This window comes from Tursiops truncatus, chromosome 1 (assembly GCF_011762595.2).
Source record: "Tursiops truncatus isolate mTurTru1 chromosome 1, mTurTru1.mat.Y, whole genome shotgun sequence".
Taxonomy (NCBI): Eukaryota; Metazoa; Chordata; class Mammalia; order Artiodactyla; family Delphinidae; genus Tursiops; species Tursiops truncatus.
The window spans coordinates 166,388,475-166,410,579 of record NC_047034.1 but is presented as its reverse complement, the minus strand read 5'-3'; the positions used below and the strand labels follow the sequence as shown (position 1 = coordinate 166,410,579).

General features: G+C 51.8%; 1 protein-coding gene across 1 annotated transcript; it reads left to right on the top strand.

The window, feature by feature from the left end:
• The first annotated feature begins 5,002 nt into the window (after positions 1 to 5,002).
• C1QB (complement C1q B chain) lies at positions 5,003 to 10,555 on the top strand. Its single transcript, XM_033841618.2, has 3 exons — positions 5,003 to 5,159; positions 8,600 to 8,802; positions 9,942 to 10,555. Exons 1-3 carry the CDS (start codon positions 5,065 to 5,067, stop codon positions 10,514 to 10,516), a joined length of 873 nt encoding a protein of 290 aa, XP_033697509.1. The 5' UTR covers positions 5,003 to 5,064; the 3' UTR covers positions 10,517 to 10,555.
• Positions 10,556 to 22,105: the final 11,550 nt, after the last annotated feature.

Below are 22,105 nucleotides of genomic sequence, written 5' to 3'. Positions count from 1 at the left end.
ACAAAGGCATGAGATGGGCTGTAACAGCAGAGGTTGGAGCTCAGCTCTCCAGCCACTGCCATCCACAGCTCTCCAGCCACTGCCATCCAAAACGGTTACTCCCAAACGTGCTGTCCCAAGAGAGGACTAGGGAAAGCCGGGGGCTCTTGTCACTGTGAAGAAGCTGTTTGTTGGTGGAATTGCAGAAGATACTGAGGAACGTCATCTTAGAGATTACTTTGAGAAATATGGAAAAATCAATGCCATTGAAATAATTACTGATGGGCAGTCAGGCAAGAAAAGAGGTTTTGGGTTTGTTGCTTTTGATGACCATGATCCCGTGGATAAGGTTGTGTTGCAGAAAAATCATACCGTCAATGGTCATCATGCAGAAGTAAGAAAGGCCTTGTCTAGACAAGAAATGCAAGAAGGCCCATGTTCTAGAAGTGGAAGAGGAAGAAACGCTGGTTTTGTATATTTTCATGGTGGTGGTGGGAAGTTTGGAGCAGGAAACTTTGGAGGAAGGCACTTTACAGGAGGATCTGACAGATATGGAAGAGGACATACATTTGGGGATGGCTATCATGGGTCTGGAGGAGGACCTGGAGGTGGCAATTTGGGGGGTAGCCCTGGGCATGGAGGAGGGCGAGGAGGATATGGTGGTGGATATGGCTACCAGGATGGGAGCTCCAGAGCTGGTTATGACAACTATAGAAGGAGGAATTATGGAAGTCAAAATTACAGTGATTGGGGCTTCCCTGGTGGCACAGTGGTTAAGAATCCGGCTGCCAATGCAGGGGACATGGGTTCGAGCCCTGGTCTGGGAGGATCCCACATGCTGCGGAGCAACTGAGTCCTTGTGTCACAACTGCTGAGCCTGCGCTCTAGAGCCCGCAAACCACAACTACCAAAGCCTACATGCCTAGAGCCCATGCTCCGCAATGGAGAGTAGCCCCTGCTCGCAGCAACTAGAGAAAGCCTGCACGCAGCAACGAAGACCCAACACAGCCAAAAATAAATAAATAAAATTAAAAGAAAAATTACAGTGATTTGGAGGATTATAAGCAGAAACCTTCTAAGTACGAATTACTGAAGAGTGGAAAACTGAGTGGTAGCAGGAACATGGGGGGATCATACAGTGGAGGAAGCTATGGTCCAAGAGGCAATGGAGGAAGTGGGGGTTATGGACAGACAAGATGATACTGAGCTTCTTATTTGCCATGGGCTTGACTGTATAAATAGAGAATTAGAGCCCAGAGGTAACAGAAGAGCTTTAGGTTATCGAAATAACAATGTTCAGGAAACTCTTATCTCAGTCATGCAGGGATATGGTAGAAGACACCCGAGCAGGTACACAGAGCCATTTTGTGAGTGGACTCAATTATGTAAGAACATTACCTTCCTGTGGAGGAAAGACTATAAAAAATGCTTTTGAAACAGTTTCTTAGCTTTTGAATTGTTGTGTCTTTCCAGTGGTCTCTATAAAAGTGTGGAAGAATCCCTTCTTTGATAATGTCAAATTTCAAAGTTTTGGGTGACATGTGAAACCTTTTTCAAGATTTTTCTCAAAGTTTTGAAAGACTATTAGCCAGAATCATGGTGTAATAAGACATAACATCATTCTTCTAAAAAAATCGATTTCGTCTGTAGAGTTAAGAAGCTGTTGTACATTTAAGATTTAATAAAATAATTCTAAGGGTAAAACAGTAGTAGTTTGTCCTCTTTGATAATTTTGCACTTTTAGTTTTTACCTTTTAAATGTTTTTCTTGTTTTATGATATCAAATTTTGAAGTGTAATGATAGGACTTACCTATATTATGAAATGGTTACCAAAAAAACCTTTTTCTTCTTGTGATGAATAGGATTTACTGCCTAAACAACTTTGATAGTATCCTACAGCTGTGCTAATTTTGGTCTTCTTGTACATTCCATCTTTTGTAATGGTGAGTAACTTGTCATGTATCTATTGGTCATTTGTATATCTTCTTTGGATAAATGTCGATTCAGTTCCTTAGTCTATATTATAGTTTGATTATTTGCTATTGTGGCGTTTGAGTTTTTGTTGTACATTACCTGTTTTGTATTTATTTACCTTATAACTGGAAGTTTGTACCTTTGAACAACCTTTATCCTGTATTTCCTCCCACCAATTTTCTGCTGCTGGGAGCCGCAAGCATGATGCATGATTCTTTTTCTGTGAGTTTAATCATTTTTTTCCTGATTTCACAAATAAATATGATCATACAAAAAACGAAGGGTTTGGGGAGGACAGGGACATGGGTGGGTGGACGGTCTGCCAGGTGAAGTCAATGCACGAGGTCCACCACCTGGCTTTTCTGCACTTATTTCCTTACAGGTCTGCATCCCTCACTGGACTGTGAGCATCCTTGAGGACGGGGCCCCTTTGATACAGGCCAGGCGCATAGTAGGGGCCTGGGAAATGTGTCAGATGAGAAGGAAGGAGAGATGAAGACACACACACACACACACACACACACACACACACACACACACACACAGCAATAACAGAGGCCAGGGCCTAGGAACTCGGCCTGGTCCACAGAGTCTGAGAGCCTCTGGCAGGGACAAGGCGGGGGTCACGGGGCCGCTCCACTCACAGCTCACCTCCAGCAGCTACTTAGCAGCCCACCCGGCAATGCCGCAAGTGACACATCTTTCTTCTCATTTCTCTTTTGTTTAAAAAATCAGTGCACCGTTTATGTAGGCCACAGTGTCAGATCAGAAACCTGTATTTCGGAAACGACCATTTTTATTTTCCATAATTGTTTCCTTGTTGTTCTCTCTTTGCCAGGAGAGACAGGCCTTTGAAAATGCCAGCTTGTCTGCTTGGCCGAGGGGAGCTGGGGGAGGGCTTTTAAGGGGGGTAGCAAGGGTGGGACAGGAGCTAGTACGAGGCACCCCAAGGACCGGGGGGCCTCTTTCAGAACACGGGATGTGCAAGGGTCTTAGGCTTCTCTTCCACCCTCTGTAGGGACTGTCCCCTCTCTATCAGAGTTGCAAGCCAGCGTTTTAAGGGTACAGAGACCAGCTGGCTCTCACTCAAAGGCCAAGGGTCTCCCTAGCTCCTGACCCCTAATCCAGGCATGGCTCCTGTGCCTCCAGGCTCCAAGATTTCTGTCTTCTCTTCAGAGAAATCACACGACTCCCAGGTTTGCCTTGGGTGCCTACTGAGGACTGGGCACTCAGCTAGGCCCTGGACATGCGGGGTTACCTCACTGACCCCACAATCACCCCAGGAGGGGGTGTCCATGCCCCTGACTCATATACGGGGAAACTGAGGTCAGTAAACACACCTGAGGCCACATAGCTAGAAAGAGGTAGGCCTGGGATTCAAACTTAGGAGGGGGGCTTCCCTGGTGGCGCAGTGGTTGAGAGTCCGCCTGCCAATGCAGGGGACATGGGTTCGTGCCCCGGTCCGGGAAGATCCCACATGCCGCGGAGCGGCTGGGCCCGTGAGCCATGGCCGCTGAGCCTGCGCATCCGGAGCCTGTGCTCCGCAACAGGAGAGGCCACAACAGTGAGAGGCCCGCGTACCGCAAAAAAAAAAAAAACAAAAAACAAAAAGAAAAAACAGGAGGGGCTGATTCCAAAGCCCATGCCCTGACCCCCCAACCCTGCTGCTTCCTGTTCTTAGGCTCATTCTGTTTCTACCCCAAATTCAAGCCCATCTTTTCCCATTTTTACCAGCCACCAAATCATTGGAGGGTCTATAGTTGGCTGAACCCAGAGACCCTTGGGTTTTATCACACAAGTCTCTTCTTTCCCTATCACCCTCGGCAGCAAACACTTAATTTCTGCCAAGAAGTATCCACAAGCCCAACGATTTTCTCTCTCTAAGGCCAGATGTCAAGAGAGCCCTCCTGACCTATGGCAGCTCCTGGGACTTGCTGGGCAACCATCCCTGAGAGGGGCATCATGTTGCTTCAGACGCAGCCTCGGTAAGAGGGCTGCTATCCCGGTGCCAGGGATGCCTGACTCCAAGTCCTGCATCTGCCACTAGTGAGAGGTGTGGGCTCCAGCAGCTACTTCTTGTGCCATTCATCACAGGAGCAATGAAACCACTGTGTCACTTGATGTGTAATACCAGTCTCCCCCGGGAGAAGAGACACCCCACGGGGCAGGACCCAGGGCTGATTGGCTTGTGGCTCTATCGCCGGAGTACATAGCGGCTCACGATAAATATTGGCTGAACAGTGCTCTCTCCCCTCTGGGCCTTGGTTTCCCCATATATAAAATGAGCGGCATGGGCTGGGTGACCTGCAAGCCCCTCTCCTGTCCTAACTTGCTGTGATGCCAGGATCAACAAGCAACAGGCTCCTGGCTGTGCCAATTACAGTCTTCAGCCACAGGTCTGCTGGAAGCAGAGGAAGGGGTATAAGCAAATCATGACCACATTTAAAATTCATTTTTCATTATTAGATTATTTTCTGAGAACAGGGAAAGAGCCGGGGTGTAGAAGGGAAAGAAAGCAGAAGATGAGCCCAGAAAGGGGAGGCCTGGGACATGGTATGATATTAACAATTAACATGTGCACTGCACTTTACAGTTTACCCTCCTCTTTCTCCACTATCCCATCTGAGCCCCCCAGTGCAATCTGTAGAGCAAGTGCAGTTATGGTCCCACCATATGGCAGAGGAAATGGGGGCTCCCTGGGGTTCCCTTGGCTGAGAATGTTTAGTTGGTAAGTGGCAGAGCCAGCATACGGATCAAGGTTCCTGACTCCAAATCCAGCCCTCGTGCACCAGGGCAGCCATGTTTCCATTTCATTGAGGAACACCCATGTTCCTGAAGACATGCATGAGGTCAGCGGCCTTGGCAGGCAAGCCCCCGGTTGTGGACGTTCTCCCGGAACAGCCCGGTTCCCCCACAGCTGCTGAGCTGGCAAAACCAAACTGGCACCCACCCGTCCTACTTACAGTAAATCCCTCCAGATTGCGGAAACGGGACCTGAAACTGCCTGAGGACAGCAGAACAGGGTGAGAGCGGGGTGACAGGGAGGGGGGCCGGCCTGCTGGGCCCCTGGGAGGGGACCGTCAGGGGAAGGCCCTTGTTCTCGCTGGAGAATGGAACTTCCGCTTTGGACTGAGAACAGGAGGCTCCCAGCTGCCTGTCCCACTGCTGCCCAGCCCAGCGGCATCAGAGGACGCCAGGTTCCCAGGTGAGGATGGGGCTTGGCACCTGGGGGGACTGGCGGGCAGGACCAATATGGTAGAGGGGGGTGATTCCCAAAGCAACCCCTGCCTCAGAGCCACCTGGAGGGTCTGACGGTGAGGATTCCTGGGCCCAAGCTCAGACCTCGGGAGTCAAACTCTCTGGGGGTCAGCTTGGGAGTCTGCTGCTACCTGGGGTCCCAGGTAATGGGGAGGCGCCAGGATAAAGGCTTTGGGGTCACCAAGACTGGAGCTGAGCCCTGCTTCTGTCTCTCAGGTGCTGGTGATCTGGGCCAAGCCACATGACCCCTCTCAGCCTGGACCCTCTCCGGGGATATCAGAACCTTTCAGGGCTGCTGTGAGCCCTAAAGGATATACCAGCTCAGCCAGCGCTTAGCACACTACCTGGTGCAAGACATGTCAGAGGCAGGGATGCAATTAGAACCCAGGTTCCCCTCTGCTCAGCCCAGCATTTCTCCAGCGCCCGCCTTCTCTTATTTCCTCACAGTCAGATGAGAAAGCTCAGCTTGACTCTTTCAAGGAAATGATTTGACTTGCAGGCGGAGTTGTGATGAGTTGTTAGTCAGTACTGATACCGCTCAGTAAGGCTTGTGAAGGAGGGTGTGGGGTCGGGCACTGCACCAGGGACCTGGCTCCTTCTAGGTTCCCTCGCGTGTAATCCTCTGGCAGCTCTGTCAGGTTGAAATTAACTTTGCCAAAGGCTCAGAGAGAGGTTAAGGCACTTGCCTGAAGTCCTGCAGCGAGGCAGCAGCAGAGCGGGAGGTCAAGGTCAAGTTGGCCTGACTCCAAGTCAGGGGGAAAGGGGCTCTTGGGGCTGGAAGGAGATGGAAGGGCGGCTGATATGGGGAACGTGTGAGGAGCCAGGCTGACGGCGGTGACAGGCGGTAAAGGCAGGGGGTTGTCACCGGATGCGCTTTGAGTCCTCGCCCAAGTCTGAGACTCGCTGGCCCCTGAAATGGGCCAGAACCCAGATCTCCCCACTACCCCCCCCACCTCCGGCTCCCCCGAAAAAGCCCAAGTCTCATCATGGGTCAGGACCCTGCTCCCCTCAACCCCCCACCCCCCAGCAGGTGGCCAGGGCTCCCCACCCCTGCTCTGCCTGCACCTGAGAGACCTCCTCTCCCTGAGCCCAATCTCCCAAAGGGACCAGATTCTTTTTTACTTTTCCAAGCATCCTCCGTTGTGTCCTGAAACCTGGGGGCTCTCAGATGATAGTGATAATAAAAAAACTAGCTAATATTCACTAAGCACTTCCAACATGTCGGGCTGTCGTGAGCCCTAACGCATCTGTCCTGCCGCCAACGCTGTGAGGTAGAGATTACTATTATCTCCCTTTTACAGGAGGGGAAGCTGTGGTTGGAGAGAAGCAACTGGCCTAAGGCCCATAGCTAAGAAGGGGCACAGGCCTGGTTTGGACCCTGGCAGTGTCCCTTTCCTTATGACACTCCAGGCCTCTCACCTTTGGTGAATGTTTGCTGCCAAACAACAGCAACAATAATAGTAATGATAAAAGCCGTCACCAAGCCATCACCAAGCACCGGCCCACAACCAGCACTGCTCTAAGTACAACCCAGGCTGTAGCTCCTGTCAGGCTGTCTGGCTCCAAAGCCCATGTTTTAACCACCAGGTAGGGAGGCCTCTTGATGTAACACCCCGTGGTGTTTGGATGGGTTTGAATGGGGAGCGGGTTTGAATCTCAGCCACAGGGGGGCTGCGTGACCTTGATCGAGGTTCCCGCCCTCTCCACTGCCCAGTTTCTTCGTCTGTGAAATGAGAAAGCAGGGGTGCTTTCCCAGGGGGCTGCTGTAAGGACCAAATTAAATGAGAGAATGTGGCCCGTGAAGTGTTTGGCACAGAGCCTGGCACCTGCTAAGCGCCCAACACGTTGATTATTCAGGGTGTCAAATTGTCGTTGTGCAAAACCTCCAGCCAGATAAGCAGGATCGTCCCCAGAGCCACCCTCTCTTGGGAGCGTGACAGAGCCTAAGCCGGTCACTCGCGGCCCTGGTCGCACCCACATTTGCAGCCCCCCCTTCCTTGTTACCCAGTACAGCCCCTGGTCTAATTCAGCTCCTGGTCTGAGCCATGAACTGATTAGGAGACCAAGGGGGCTGGGGCTGACTTTCTGAGCACATGAGCCCCACATCAGCAGGTTTTTCTGGGCTGGCACAGGCCTCACGAGGCAGAGGGGGCAGGGATCTGGCCACAGCCCCACCATCAGCCAGCTCACTGGGTGATCTGGGGAGGGCTGTTTTCTAATGTTTGCATCTCAGTTTCCTCATCGGCAAGGTGGGAAAATAATCACAACCCACTTCCCTGGAGTGCTGTGAGGATCAGACAACCCCAGCTACGGGTCTGAGCTAGAGCCCAAAACCCTATGGTTCTTCCCCAGCCATGGCCTCACCTGGCTCCCCACGGTTATCTTGGGAGATGAGCAGGGACCCCTATGCTCTTCTATTTTAAGAGCAGGAAACTGCTCAGACTTGGTGGGCTGAGGGGTTATGAGGGAAGGCTTCCTGGAGGAAAAACGCTTTGACCTGGGCCTGGAAAGATGGAGAGAATTTGCATCTGGGCAGAGGTGGAATGGGCTGCCTCAGAAGGTAATGAGCTTCCCATCACTGAGATGGTACAAGTCATGGACGGAAGGGGCCTTGGCAGAGATGTTATTGAGGAGACTTAACAGTAGGCTGAGGACCCCTCAAGAAGTTAAACACAGAATTACCATAAGACCCAGTAATTCCACTCCTGAGTATATACTCAAGAACTGAAAACAAGTTTCAAACAAATCCTTGTACATGAATGTTCACATTAGCACTAGTCACAGTCGGCAAAAGGTGGAAACTTCCCAAATGCCCATCAGTGATGAATGGATAGGGCTTCCCTGGTGGCGCAGTGGTTGAGGGTCCGCCTGCCGATGCAGGGGGCGCGGATTCGTGCCCCGGTCCGGGAAGATCCCACGTGCCGTGGAGCGGCTGGGCCCGTGAGCCATGGCCGCTGAGCCTGCGCGCCCGGAGCCTGTGCTCCGCAACGGGAGAGGCCACAACAGTGAGAGGCCCGCGTACCGCAAAAAAAAAAAAACAAAAAACAAAAAAACTTTCCTGGTGGGAATGTCTATAGACTTTCCTGGTGGGAGGACTTCCCTCACAAAACCAGCCCTCCAGGCAGCCTTTCATTTCAGCCAGGGCACTCACCACGGCCTATAACTAGTTCTATTGACTTGTATGTTGACCTGTTTATCGTCTCCCAGACTGTCAGCTCCATGAGGGCAGGGACCACATCTGTCTTGTTCATCAGCGAATCTCCAGTGCCCAGAACAGGGTCCGGGGGATAAGGCACTCAGTGAACACAGGAACAAGTGAAGGAATGAATGAACAAACCATGGCCGTAACCTACCGCATCTTCTTGTCCCCCACCGCCACACACACAGGAAGCAGCTGAGCAGGGCCATGATGAAGACCCCGCGGGGCAGCGTCCCAGTGCTGCTGCCGCTGGTGCTCCTGAGTCTGCTGCACGTCTCCCGGGCCCAGAGTGGCTGCATTGGGCACCCGGCCATCCCTGGCATCCCGGGCATCCCCGGGGCACCGGGCTCCGACGGCAAACCAGGGACTCCAGGGATAAAGGGAGAGAAAGGTACTGTGGACTTTGGGAACAGACTAGTGTCACTGACCAAGGCCCCATCTCCTACCTCCCAAGTCCCAGTTGCCCACCTTAGGGATTGCAAAACACTTGCAAATCCCTCAGCTTGCTGAGCCCTCCACAATAACTTTGCAAGGAAGGAATTCTGATTCCCATTTTACAGATGGGAAGACTGATGTCCGAAAGGCTACTGACTTGCTCAAGGGAACCCAGTAAATGTTGAGGCTGAGGCCAAACCATGGCTCTCTTACCACTAAATCCACTGCAGTCACACAGTCCTGGGTTGTTACCTCCAGGGTAGGTGGCTTCGCCTCTCTGAATTGCTATTTCCTCACCTGTAAAATGTGGATAATGATTCTTTGTCAGAGTTGTCACAGGGTTCAAATGAGACTTCCTGCCATAAAACCCTCCTGTAAGATGTAGTTCATGTGTTCATTTAACCATAGCCTTCCGCTCTCTTCACATAATCTCACAATCCCACAAAATATCCCCATTTTACAGATGAGGAAGCTGAGCCTTGGAGAATGTGACTCAGTCAAGGTGACCCAACTAATAATGACAGATGTGACATGAGAAACACATCTGCCTGTCCCCTGAGCCCATGTTCACAGCCACTATACTCTGCCACTCTACTGGAAAAGGTTTTATCTTGTGTTCTGCCAAACCAAGGAGGAGTAGCTGTTTGGAGTGGTGGAGTGAGAAGGATTCTAATACTCCCAGCTTCAGCAAGAAAGAATGCATGATTGATGAGGGATATGTGCCGTCAGGGAGGGGGTGGAGAGGGATAGCACATGTGCCCGGAATTCCTGATCCCTGCTCCAGGCTTAAGCCTGTATGAGCTGGCGAGGAGGGCAGGTCCAGCACCTTCCTGAGGGAGACGCCGCTCCCCAACCCACGGGCATCGGTCCCCATTACTGTCAAGCACGTCTCAGACTCAGAAAGCTGAGCTGGAAGGAGACTCGGGGCCCCTCCCCAACATCCCGTCCTCTTGTTCACAGATGGGGAGCTGAGGCCCAGAGAAAAGCGGGGACCTGTCTGAGGTTACGCAGCCAGGCTCCCTGCCTCCCAGCCCAGCTCCTTCCGGGTTCTCAGCGATCTCTGGCCCCCTCATATCTCTTGTCTCTGCCTTCCAGGGCTGCCGGGGCTAGCTGGAGACCACGGTGAGCTTGGAGAGAAGGGGGACCCAGGGTTTCCTGGGATTCCAGGAAAAGTCGGCCCCAAGGGCCCCGTTGGCCCCAAAGGTGCCCCAGGGCCTCCCGGAGCCCATGGCCCCAAGGGCGACTCAGGAGACTACAAGGCCACACAGAAAATCGCCTTCTCGGCCACACGCACCATCAACAGCCCCCTGAGGCGGGACCAGGTCATCCGCTTCGACCACGTGATCACCAACACCAACAACAACTACGAGTATCGAAACGGCAAGTTCACGTGCAGGGTGCCTGGCCTCTACTACTTCACCTACCATGCCAGCTCTCGAGGGAACCTGTGCGTAAACCTCATGCGGGGCCGGGAGGAGACACAGAAGGTGCTCACCTTCTGCGACTATGTCTACAACACCTTCCAGGTCACCATGGGCAGCGTCGTGCTCAAACTGGGGCTGGGGGAGACCGTCTTCCTGCAGGCCACCGACAAGAACGCCCTGGTAGGCATCGATGGGGCCAACAGCATTTTCACCGGGTTCCTGCTCTTCCCAGATGCAGAGGCGTGACCTGTGGGTCCAATTCACCCCCTCCCCTGCCAGCCACGCTCTCTTTACCCCCAACACCAGCCCCCACCTGGCCAAAACACACAGTAGGGCTCCTTGGATATTGCTGAATGAATGAGTAAATAAACTTTTCAAGGCCAAGGGACAGTGGTCTAATTCAAATCTGTGTCCCAGCGACTGGCACATAGTAGGTGCTCAGAAATATTGCTTGAACGCTGCTTGAATGACTGAACAATGAATGAATGAATGAGCTCTGAAAGCAGAAGCTCTATCTAGTTGGTGGCGACTGGAGGGCCAGACTTTGTGTCCAGTTCTGTGCCAGACGCACAATGGGAGATGGGGAGGGAACACCATCTGTTGAGCACATATATGCTCAAAACACTGGGCTAGACCCTTTCCCCCTTCTCTCATTAATCCTCGCATGCATCCTTGGAGATAGGTTAAATCATGCCCAATTCACAGATGAGAAAACTGAGGATCAGAGGGATGAAGGGATTGCCCTCGATCCCACAGAAGAGCTGGGAGGGCAGGTCTGCCCACTGATCACTGAGACCTCTTTCAAGGCAAGGCATCTAGGCCCCTAAAGGGGTGTTCTCTGTGTAACGTCACAAACCTCCACCCAAGGGATCAAGGAGCCTTTCTTCAGTCTTAAGTGACCTTGGAATCAAGACCCTTCCTCTTTTGATTCTCACCACATGCTCTCCCTCCCAATGCCTTCCCAGCCTGGCTCAAGCTCAGCCATCCAGTCAGAACACATGTCACTCCCCTGCTCAACAATCTTCAGTGGCTCCCCACTGCCAACTGGACATAGTCCCTGCCCACGAGCTGGCATTCAAGGCTCTCTATGGATTGACCTTCCAGTCTCAATCCTTCCTCTCCCGGACAAAGAATATCTCCACTCCAGACCAGCTGGGCCCTTTCTGTCTTCTAGGCAAGACACATGCTTTCCTGCCTCGATGCCCTTACTCTCACTGTTCCCCTTCCACTCTGCCTATCTAACCATCCTTTAAAACCTCATTCAAGCCACACCCTCTCCCTAAAAGCAGACCATGCCAGCCCTCATAGCTCTTACCCCTCCAACCTCCTCTAACCCCATTTCTCAATTGTTCAAGTCTGAGCACACACTGCCTGCATCTAGCATTTCACTCATGCTCACCCCGTCTCCCCAGCTAAGCTGTGAGCCCCTTACCCTGCTCATCTCTGAACCCCTCCCAGCCCTGCACCTGCTCTCTGCAGCCCCTCCTACTAGTCCCACCCACCAAGACTCTCAACCAATCCTGACCAGAGGTAGAAGGGATTTAAAGCACTTCAGCCTATCACATAGCGTTATAACACCAGTCCAGCCTCCTGCTTGGCTAGACTGTTTCTCAGGATTCCGTTCATTGGGTGCAGCTTCTGCCCTATCTCCTGGGCTTCAGGCCTGCCCCCAACCTCAGACTCTTCAAAGGGGACCTGGATTGAGCCTTTTCACCAGGGGCTGGGCCTTCTTTCTGCTACTCAACCCTTTCAGTACCAACTGTCTGCCTGGTCTTTGTGTCTTGTAAGAATTGTTATAATAATAACAACCACACCACGACTGAGTTAAGTTACTGTGTACTTAGTGTTTTGTGTGCATTAGCTCATTCAACCCCCACCACAAACCCTGGGAGACACATACTATTATCCTCATTTAAAAAATAAGAATCTGAGGCTCAGAGAGGGCAAGGGATTTGCCCAGGGTCACACAGATGCAAGTATACAGCCAGGATTGAGGCCTGCTTCTGTTTGTCTCAAAGCTCTTGCTAAATCTATAGACATACCACTCCTTGCCACCCTCTCCTGTTGGAATTCCCTCTGCAGTCCCCCAGCCTCTCACCTGAACCCATCCGACCTCAGGAGTCCACATTCCCGAGCCTCTACTGTTGGGTCTGTCTTCACAGGGCTACACTCCACCCCAAGGGCAGATCTGCTTGCTGGTGATGAGCACATGCAGGGCACCCCAAGTCGCTGTAAGGACCCAGGCAAAGCTGGCCACGGCCAAGACATCAGAGCTCGTCTCTAGTGCTGCTCGTCTCTAGTGCTGGGAGCAATAAAGCCGGCTGGCTTTCCTTCAGGACCTGCCCTCCTCTGACTCCTGACCCGTAGACCCTGACCCTGCCGCCTTTCTTCCGTCAGACCCCTACCCTGACAGCACTCTGAACTGTGCCCCTTTTGTGCCTCCCCTCCCAGCTTCCAGATCTGCCAGAAATCCAGGGCTCTCACTGCGTGTTCAGCCATGCCCACTGCAATCAAACATACACTTTACCTTTGTTATTGCTCTTTCCCACCCTGTGAGGAGGGTTCACCTTGTCAGCTCTCTGGAGAGACCGTTGAGGTTTCATCACAGGAACCGGGACCAAGAATGATGGGGGGAGCCTGGAGGTGACCATAGGTGGGTCTCGGGATTTTGCCTATTCCATTACTGTCCGGACCTGCCTTTTCCCCTTTGCCTCTTCTCAGAGTGGATGGGGTTGAAACTCAGATCTCCTGGCTGGGCTAGCAGTTGAGCAGGGGAAGGAAGGGAAGTGGTCTTCTCAGGCCTGTGACCCTTGACCTTCATGCACCCACCTTGACTCAGACTCATAACCCTCAACATGCCAGAGTCCTTTTAGTTTCCAGACTTCCAAGAAACCTCCTAGAAATAATAACCTTCCAGAAAAGGAGGGACGTATCAGGGGAAGCCAGAGGACCTACAGGACCCAGGAGCAGGTGGGACAGCTCAGTCTCAGTGGACATGGGTGCCAGACCGGGGCTGCTGTGTCTTCCGCTGGGACCTCTCGGCTCTGAGCCTCTCTCTGCAGATTGGCCCTCTTAACCGTTAAAGGCAAGTGGAGATACATGGATGCCCCCAACAACAGCCTGGACCACCAAGCCATCCCCTACCCCTCAAGGAAGTTACCCAGAGACTAACGTCTCCTATTCCCAGTTCCCAGGAGAGGGGATCTGATTGGCCCAGCTTGGAGCAAGAATACTCCTGGCCCAATCAGCTGAGGCCAAGAAGGAGCAGGCCTATAATAATAGCAGCTCATGGTTATTGACCTAAACGCCCAGTGAGTATTCTCTCCTGTACTAGTCACAACAAGCCTAAGGAGCAAATCTTCTAATCCTGTGGTTGTCAAACTTCAGCAGGCAACACAGTCACCACGAGGGCTTGATAGAATTTGCATTTCCTGGGAATTCCCTGGTGGTCCAGTGGTTAGGACTCTGTGTTTTCACTGCCGAGGGCACAGGTTCGATCCCTGGTCAGGGAACTAAGATCCCACAAGCCACAAGGTGTGGCCAAAAAAAAAAGAGTTTGCATTTCCTAAGAGTCCCCACATGCTGCTGGTGCTGCTGCCTGAGGGACCACACTTTAGGAACCACTGCTCTAATTTTATTGCTCCCATTCTATAGATAAGAATGTTGAGGCTCAAGCAGGAGATGTTACTTGCCCATGTCACACAGAAGATTCAGAATTTAGATCCAGGGACTTCCCTAGTGGTCCAATGGTAAAGAATCCGCCTTCCAATGCAGGTGCCTTCCAATGCAGGGGACATGGGTTCAACCCCTGGTCAGGGAACTAAGATCCCACATGCCGTGGGGAAAATAAGCCTGCACGCCACACTACTGAGCTCGCGTGCCTCAACTAGAGAGACTGCGTGCGGCAAAACTATAGGGCCCACGCGCTCTGGAGCCCACATGCCACAACTACAGAGCCCACACGCCCTGGAGCCAGTGCGCTCCACAACTAGAGAGAGAAAACCCACACGTCACAACTAGAGAGAAGCCCGTGCGCCGCAACGATGAGTCTGCGCACTGCAAGGAAAGATCCCACCTGCCTAAACGAAGATCCCGCGTGCTGCAACTAAGACCCGATGCAGCCAAAAATAAACAAATAATAAATAAATAAATAAATCTTTAAAAAAAAAATAGAACGTAGATCCAGGCCTACGTAACCCGGGGATCCATGTGTTAAACTCTGTGCCCTTCTGCTCAGACTGCAGGGTTGGCTGGGCGGTTCCCAGAGCAGTGTGGGCGGCTCCACCTCATCTGCCACCTCCTGGCTACAGTGCTCTATCCTTGATTCTCCACCTCCACCCTGGTCCATCCAGATGGGCGTGCCCCTCCCAGTGACCCACAAGCTTTGAGCCAATTAAGAAGAGAAAAGGAGGGACTTTCCTGGCGGTCCAGTTGTTAAGGCTCTGCGCTTCCAAGGCTGGGGATACCGGTTCAATCCCTGGTCAGGGAACTAAGATCCCACATGCCATGCAGCCAAAAAACAAACAAACAAAAAACGGAAGAAGAGGAAAGGAGGGTGAAAGCAAAGAAGGAAGGTGGGGGCTTGATAAGTAATAATAATAACAGCTCACAGAGTACCTGATGCTTGGTGACCTTTACAATCATGTCCCCCTTTCACAGAGGGGAACATCAAGGCACAGAGCAGTTAAATGGCTTTTGCCTGATGTTACACAACTAGTAAGTAATACAATGAGCATTCAACACAAGGCAGTTTGGCTTCGGAGTCACTGCTCCCCACAGCAGGCAGGAGGTCCCTGAGGGGCTGTGTGGTGTGGCAGGTGAGGGCACTGCCTCTTGAGTCAGACAGACTTAAGATCAAATCCTGCCTGAACTCTTTACCAGCTGTGCGACCACGTCAAGTGGCTGCCCTGGTCTTCTATGTTACCTGCTTACGAACAAACGATGCGGTGCGCACCTGGTATGTATCGGTGATTCTTCTCTTGGATTAAATTCCTCGAAGTGGATTCCCTAGGGGAAAGGATGTGTAAACTTTGAAGGCTTTGAAATGTGAAAGGATTATCTGTCAAGGCTGGACTCGCCAGGCCGGCTCCAGGCTTGCTGCCACCAGGGGGGAGCAGACACCAGGAGAAGGACAGCCTGGAAGAGGAGCTGGTGGACGGGCCGCTGAGATGGGACCTGGAGCTCCTGCCTCCTCCCTCCCTTCTCCCCAAGCCTATCTCACTCCCTGGGTGGGCTACAAGCTTCTGGGGTGGGGCTGAGCAGCAGCTTTGAAGACCCGAGTTCCTTTAAACCAGGGTCTTCAAAGTGTGTCTCCAGCATCAGCATCACCTGGGAGCCTGTTAGAAATACAGGTTCTCTGTCCCCACCCCAGATTGGGTGAATACGAAAATCTGGTGATGGGGCCCCACATTCTGTGTTTTAAAACAAGCCCTCCAGGTGATTTTGATGCAGCTAAAGTTTGAGAATCACTGTTGTACACCAGGGGCTGCCAAACTTTTTCTGTAAAGTGCCCGATAGGAATTATTTTAGGTTTGGTGGCCATACAGGCTCTGTTGCAACTACTCAACCCTGCTCTGTAGCATGAAGACAGCCACAGACAATGTATAAATAAATGAGCATGGCTCTGTTCCAATCAATCTTTAAGCACACTGGAATTTGAATTTTACATAATTTTCAAGTCACAAAATATTTTTCTTTTGATTTTTTTCCAACCATTTAGAAATGTAAAAACCATTCTTAGCTAGCAAGTTGCACACAGTCTGTGGGCTGGATTTGCCATTCTGCTCTAGACCCAGGTACGGCTCCAGGCTTGGAAAGGGAAGAGCAGGAACTTGAACCCAGAACTGCCTGATTCCCAAGCCAGTTCACCTTCCATTAGGCTAGTCTGCCAGGTTCCAACCTTGGGACATTGACAGAAAAACTCTCTGGGCCTCATTGTCTTTGACTGTAAATTAGGCATTGCAATTCCTACCCTGAGTGACCAGAGGCACTGGGTCTCCAATTCTGGTGGGCAACGAAATCCCCTGGACACTTGCTGGTGTCTAGGCCCCATCCCAGAGGTTCTGATTCCGTAGGACCTGGAAGCCCCAGGAATCTGCACTTTTCTCAAACACCCCTGGCGATTCTAGTACAGGTGGACCTTTGCTCCAAGTGAGAAGGCTAAGCTGCTAGACCTGAAAGCGGCGACCAGTAGTAGCCCAGCCTCGGCTCACAGGAGTCAGTGGGCTACACGGGGTTGAGGGAAGAAGGGAAAACAAATTTCTTGTCTGTTGGGACCTACACAAAATGAGAAACGCAGTGAGAGAGGAAAGCCTGGGGGCTCAGGAACCGGAAGGACAGAGAGGCTGTATTCAATTCCCACCTCTGCCACTTATAGGCTGTGTGTTCTCAGGCTAATTAGTTAACCTCTCTGAGTTACAGTTTCCTCATCTGTAATATGAGGGTGATAATCATATACACGCCAGAAATCTGATGAGGGTTAAGTGGGATTCTAAGGGCAGAGACCCTGGCATGCAGAAAGTTCTCCAAAAGTATTAGTTATAGTTATCAATGTGGGCTGTCATTGGAACTGGGGTGCTGTGATGGTGCAGGGCTCCTCAAACTCTAATGTGCACAAAACCCACCCAGGGTCTTGGTAAAATGCATTTTCTAATGCAGCAGGCTTGGGGTGGGGCCTGAGAATTTGCTTTTCTAACAAGCTCCCCGGGGAAGTTTATGCTGCTGGACCAGGGACCACACATTAAGGGGCAGGGTTAGGGGCCCTGGTTCAGTCTGTTGACCTGCTGTGAACTGGATTTCTCTCAACCACGGGCAGCGGTTAGCACAGGAGCTGGTGGTATCTGGCAAGCACTCAGTGAAGAACCTCTTACTGTTATTGTTGCCACTGTGGTCATGTGATTATGTTCTGCTGGGGGTGGTGAGCAAGTACGCAGGCAGACACAGGAAAGGATGAAGAGCGGAGGGTCCATATCCCCGATGCTGAGCACCCCTTGCTCTGAGCACTGCGGGTCTAGCTCCTGTTTCTCCCCCACATCTTTGCCTTTCTGGTCTCCTGCTGACAACGGGCACCAGGTGCCCTGCCTTTCCCCCCACTACCCAACACGCACACAAACACACACCCTCCTTTCAGAGCAGGCCTCGAGCTGCGTTTATTTTTGCACGTAGCCAGGAGGCATTCTCATAGACAACCCTGTTGGCCAGATGTAAGAGAAAAGGGTGTTGTTCGAGAAATCCAGCAGGGCCCACCCAGGGAGGGACACCCACAGTGAGGGGACCTGGCAGAGCAGGAAGTGCCCTGGATAGGAAGCCAAGAGCTCCCAGTTCCAGGCTGGCCTCGGAATTTGACTTAGTGTGTGACCTCAGACAAGTTGCTACCCCTCTCTGAGCCTCAGACTTCCCCACAGAAGGAGGGGCTTGAACCAGATCAGCTGCATTAGACCCACCTGTGACAGAGATTCTCAGGCCCGCCCCAAGCCTACGGATTAGGAACCTTAGGAGGGCTTGTGACACCCATAGGAATAGGGAGAAGAGTTATTACCGGGTCACTGACCAGGGAGGACGCAGTGGCCAAGTCCCCCAACACACCTCAATTTTCCAGCATCCTCACCTATACAGACCATAGGCAGGACCCAGAAGGAAACAAAAGAGGCCAGAAACAGACGTGTCACAGCTCAGAGAGCCCAGAAGATTTATGTTTATCAAATGAATGAATGAAAGCATATGTGTGTTAGTTAACTAATTGATTGATGAATAGTTCTTACTCCAGAGAGTACAAGGTCTGGAGACAGATATACATAATATAGGCTCAATAAATAGTTGTTGAATGGAAGGAAGAAAGGCAAGATGGAAGGAATGCCAAAATCATGTCCTGCCCAGAATGAGAGGGAATGCAGTCATGTTTCGTAGGCCCTTGGGACAATTTCCTTGGGAAAACTTGACATTTCCAGGGGAAACAAAGACAGGCCAACAGGAGAAACTTAACTGAGATCATGAATATCATACAGACATTAACCCGTTTAATCCTCATGACAATCCCCCCTGCCCCCTCCCTGATGTGGGCATTGTCACCCCCATTTGCAGGCAAGGAGACTGGGGCTTATTCCCCAATGATGCAAAGAGAACTGAGCCCCTAGCGTCTCCAAACAGACGCACCAGCAGCGAGTGGGCACATCTGATGGAACATATTTTCTTGGAAGCCTCCTTCCTCACTTCTGTTCCAGATCTTCCTGCCTCCCCTACCTCATTTTCACGTTGTCTTTTGCAGATTCTTCTCATCTGTGCCTCTTGTCACGTATTTGTCCCTATAAGCCCTTACAGCATCCAGGGGAGCAGGGAGAATGTAAACAAGCCGTCGGCAGAAAGAGGGCAGAAGAAGCAAAATACAGTACACGGAGCACCTACTGTGCATCAGGCACCTTGCCCGATGCTTTGCGTGCATTCCCTCATTGGCTTCTCACGAGAGCCCCACCTCGTTCAAATCCAGCTTTGCCGCGTTCTCGCTGGGTGACCTTGGGAAAGGAAGTCAGGTCAACCCTGAGCTTTTGTTTCCTTGGCTGTAAGATGGAGCTGTATTGGCTAATATTGGCATGAACGCTAAGTGCGCTGGTGCGTGTAAAGCACCTGACTCGTCTGTAGTAGGCACACAATCAAGAGTGTTTTTTATAAAGAACCACATTCCACACCTGACACACAGCAGATCCTCAACAAACGTTGGCATCTTCATCTGAAAAATGAGACTATTGCTTGCTGTAGGGTTCGGAGAAGATGCAAGAGGCGAACAAGCTTTGCACGCGGAAAAGTCCGGTGCCCACCTTGGGACAAACTTCCCTTTCTCCCCCCAGCCTGGGTTTGCAGCGGGCACGTGGGCGGCACCGTGGTGTGGGCTGTCTGCAGGCTCTGGTTCCTGAGTTCGCACCCCTCGGGGCAGCTCTCCCCACAGGCACAGGTTTACTTGGGAGAGACAGCTGGGCCCTTGTTAAAAAGTCGTCTGCAGACCTTGTTTAGAACATGTCAGCTAATGTGATTAAAGACAGGACATAAATGTCAGCCTCGCAGGGACCCGCCCCAGCTGGTTTCCAGGGAAGGAGACCTGAAAAACATGTCTTCATTCCTCCTGTTTCTCAGTGCTGGAAACCTGTACAGGGCCTGCGAGGGGTGGCGAGTGGGACAGTCTGCCCCCAACCAGGCCCAACCACAATTGTGTGACCTGGAGTCACCTATGCCCTTTGAGCCTTCTTCTCATCTATAAAATAAGAACAATAATCTATGTGCCACGGGCTGTTAAGAAGGTAAAGGATAACTTTTGTAAGGTACCCAGGATAGTGACTTGCACAGAGCAGGTGTTCATGGCAACCAGGAAAGTAGAGACGTGGACACTGGGGAATTGAGCTGCACACTTTGTCTGCAGAGATGCTCAGAGAATGTCCCTTTAGCTGGACCCAAGCTGGTAGGGACTTTGAGATCCTTAGTGAAAGGACATTAAAAATAGATAATGGGAGCAGAGTAAGATGCAGGTGCACTGGTTCCAGAGTCATTGACTCACTGTGACCTCGGGTAAGTGACTCTGCTCTCTGGGACTATAAAATGGGGGGCAGGGCTTCCCTGGTGGCGCAGTGGTTGGGAATCTGCCTGCCAATGCAGGGGACATGGGTTCGAGCCCTGGTCTGGGAAGATCTCACGTGCCGCGGAGCAACTAAGCCCGTGAGCCACAACTACTGAGCCTGCACGTCTGAAGCCTGTGCTCCGCAACGGGAGAGGCCGCAACAGTGAGAGGCCCACACACCGCGATGAAGAGTGGCCCCCACTCGCCGCAACTAGAGAAAGCCCTCGCACAGAAACAAAGACCCAACACAGCCATAAATAAATAAACAAATAAATAAATTTATTTTTTTTAAAAAATGGGGGGGCTTCCCTGGTGGCGCAGTGATTGGGAGTCTGCCTGCCGATGCAGGGGACACGGATTCGTGCCCCAGTCTGGGAAGATCCCACATGCCGCGGAGGGGCTGGGCCCGTGAGCCATGGCCGCTGAGCCTGCGCGTCCGGAGCCTGTGCTCCGCAATGGGAGAGGCCACAGCAGTTAGAGGCCCGCGTACAGCAAAAAAAAAAAAAAAAAAATGGGGGGCTGATCCCTGGTCTGTCCAGGCTCTTCCTTCGGGAGCACTGTGAGGAGGCTGAAGGCTGGCCTGCCCATGTCCTTGCTGGCCCTGGTGGACAGGGCATAGAGCTACTGAGATTCTGATGCTCCCTAGGCCTGGATTTCAATCCTGGCCCCCTACCTCACCCAGGCCATGGGCTGTGGGACTTCAGGCCAGTCCCGTCATATCTCTGGGCCTCCATGTGCCCATCAGTAGCATTGGGCACAAGTTATGGCCAGACTCTCAGAGACAACTTGATGCAGAGAAAGGGCACTGGACTGGGAGCTAGAGACCTGGGTTCAAGTTCCGGCCTGAACATCCACTTGGCGTGTGGCTTTCCCTCTTGAGCCTCAGTTTCCCAACTGTAACATGAGGAGGCTGGACCTGGTGATCTCTGGGCCACCTCAACTCAGGGACATTGAATTTCTTTCAGGAAAGGAAACAATGGTTGGGACTGGGCTGAGGGAAAAGGGCAGTTTAATGATTAACCAAAGGGCAGAGCTGCATCCGGGGAGAAACCCCTGGACTCTCTCGGAGTCGAGTCCCGGAGCCAGGCTGAAAGATAAACCCAGAGCAGGGAGTGAGCTCACCAGGCTGCAGCCCCAAGCCCCAGATAAAAGTGGCACTGGGAGACCTGCGTCCCAGACCTAGGAATGGTGGAATGAGGACAGGGGAGGGGAGTTGAGCTTCCTTCTCACCAATTGCTTCTTAACGTCAGAATAAGAGAGTAATAGCAGCTGGCATTGACTGTGCTCCTCCTTTGTTCCAGGCTCTGTTCTAAACACTTCCTATATCTTAACTCATTTAATTCCCATGAGGCAGGTATTATTATTACGCCCATTTTGCAGATATGGAAACTGAGGTACAGGGAGGCTACATAACTTGGCTAAGGCAGAGCTGGGACATGGACTAAGAGAGTGTGTCTCCTGAGCTGCACCCCCGAAGTAATGATGATGATAAAGCATTTAATGTGCACCTACTGTGTACCAGGCTCTCTGCTAGCTTCTGTACAGCATGATCTTCATTAATTGTGACAGCCTCTTTACGAGGAAGGTGTTTCATTAATCATATTTTGCAGATGAGGAAATGAAGGCCTAGAGAGATGAAGTGCTCCCCAGAATGTGGCTGAACTGGGAATCTGACCCAGATCTGTGTCCAGGACCTGTCACCAAGCTGGACAGGACTCCTCCCCAGAAACCCTGAGAGGGTTCTAAAGCAGGTGTCAGGAGGAGACACAACCATGGCTGTGTGTAACGTGACAAAAGCCCTTCAGGCCCCACTCCGGGGCCAGAAAGGAGGGGGCCAGGGTGTAGCTAGGTGGCAGGGACAACCCCACAAAGGAAGTTTGGGAGCTTCAGAGAGCTGTTGTGACTTCATCAGGGTTGTGGAAGCAGGTCTCTTTATTGAGCACCTGCTGTGTCCCAGGCACCACACTGAATTCTTTGTATTTATTGTCACTAGACAATAAGTTCTTACCTGTGATGTAGGTACCATTGGTCATCATCCCCATTTTATGGATAAGGAAACTAAGGCACAGACGATTGGAGTCACTAGTCCAGTGTCACATACTTAGCAGGAGCCAAGCTCAGGTCTGTGGGTCTCAAAGCCAGTGCCTCTTCCACAGGGCACACTTTCCCATCCAAGTTCAAGCGTTCAAACCCCTGGTAAGTGCACGGCAGCACGGTGTCTGGTGCACAGCAGG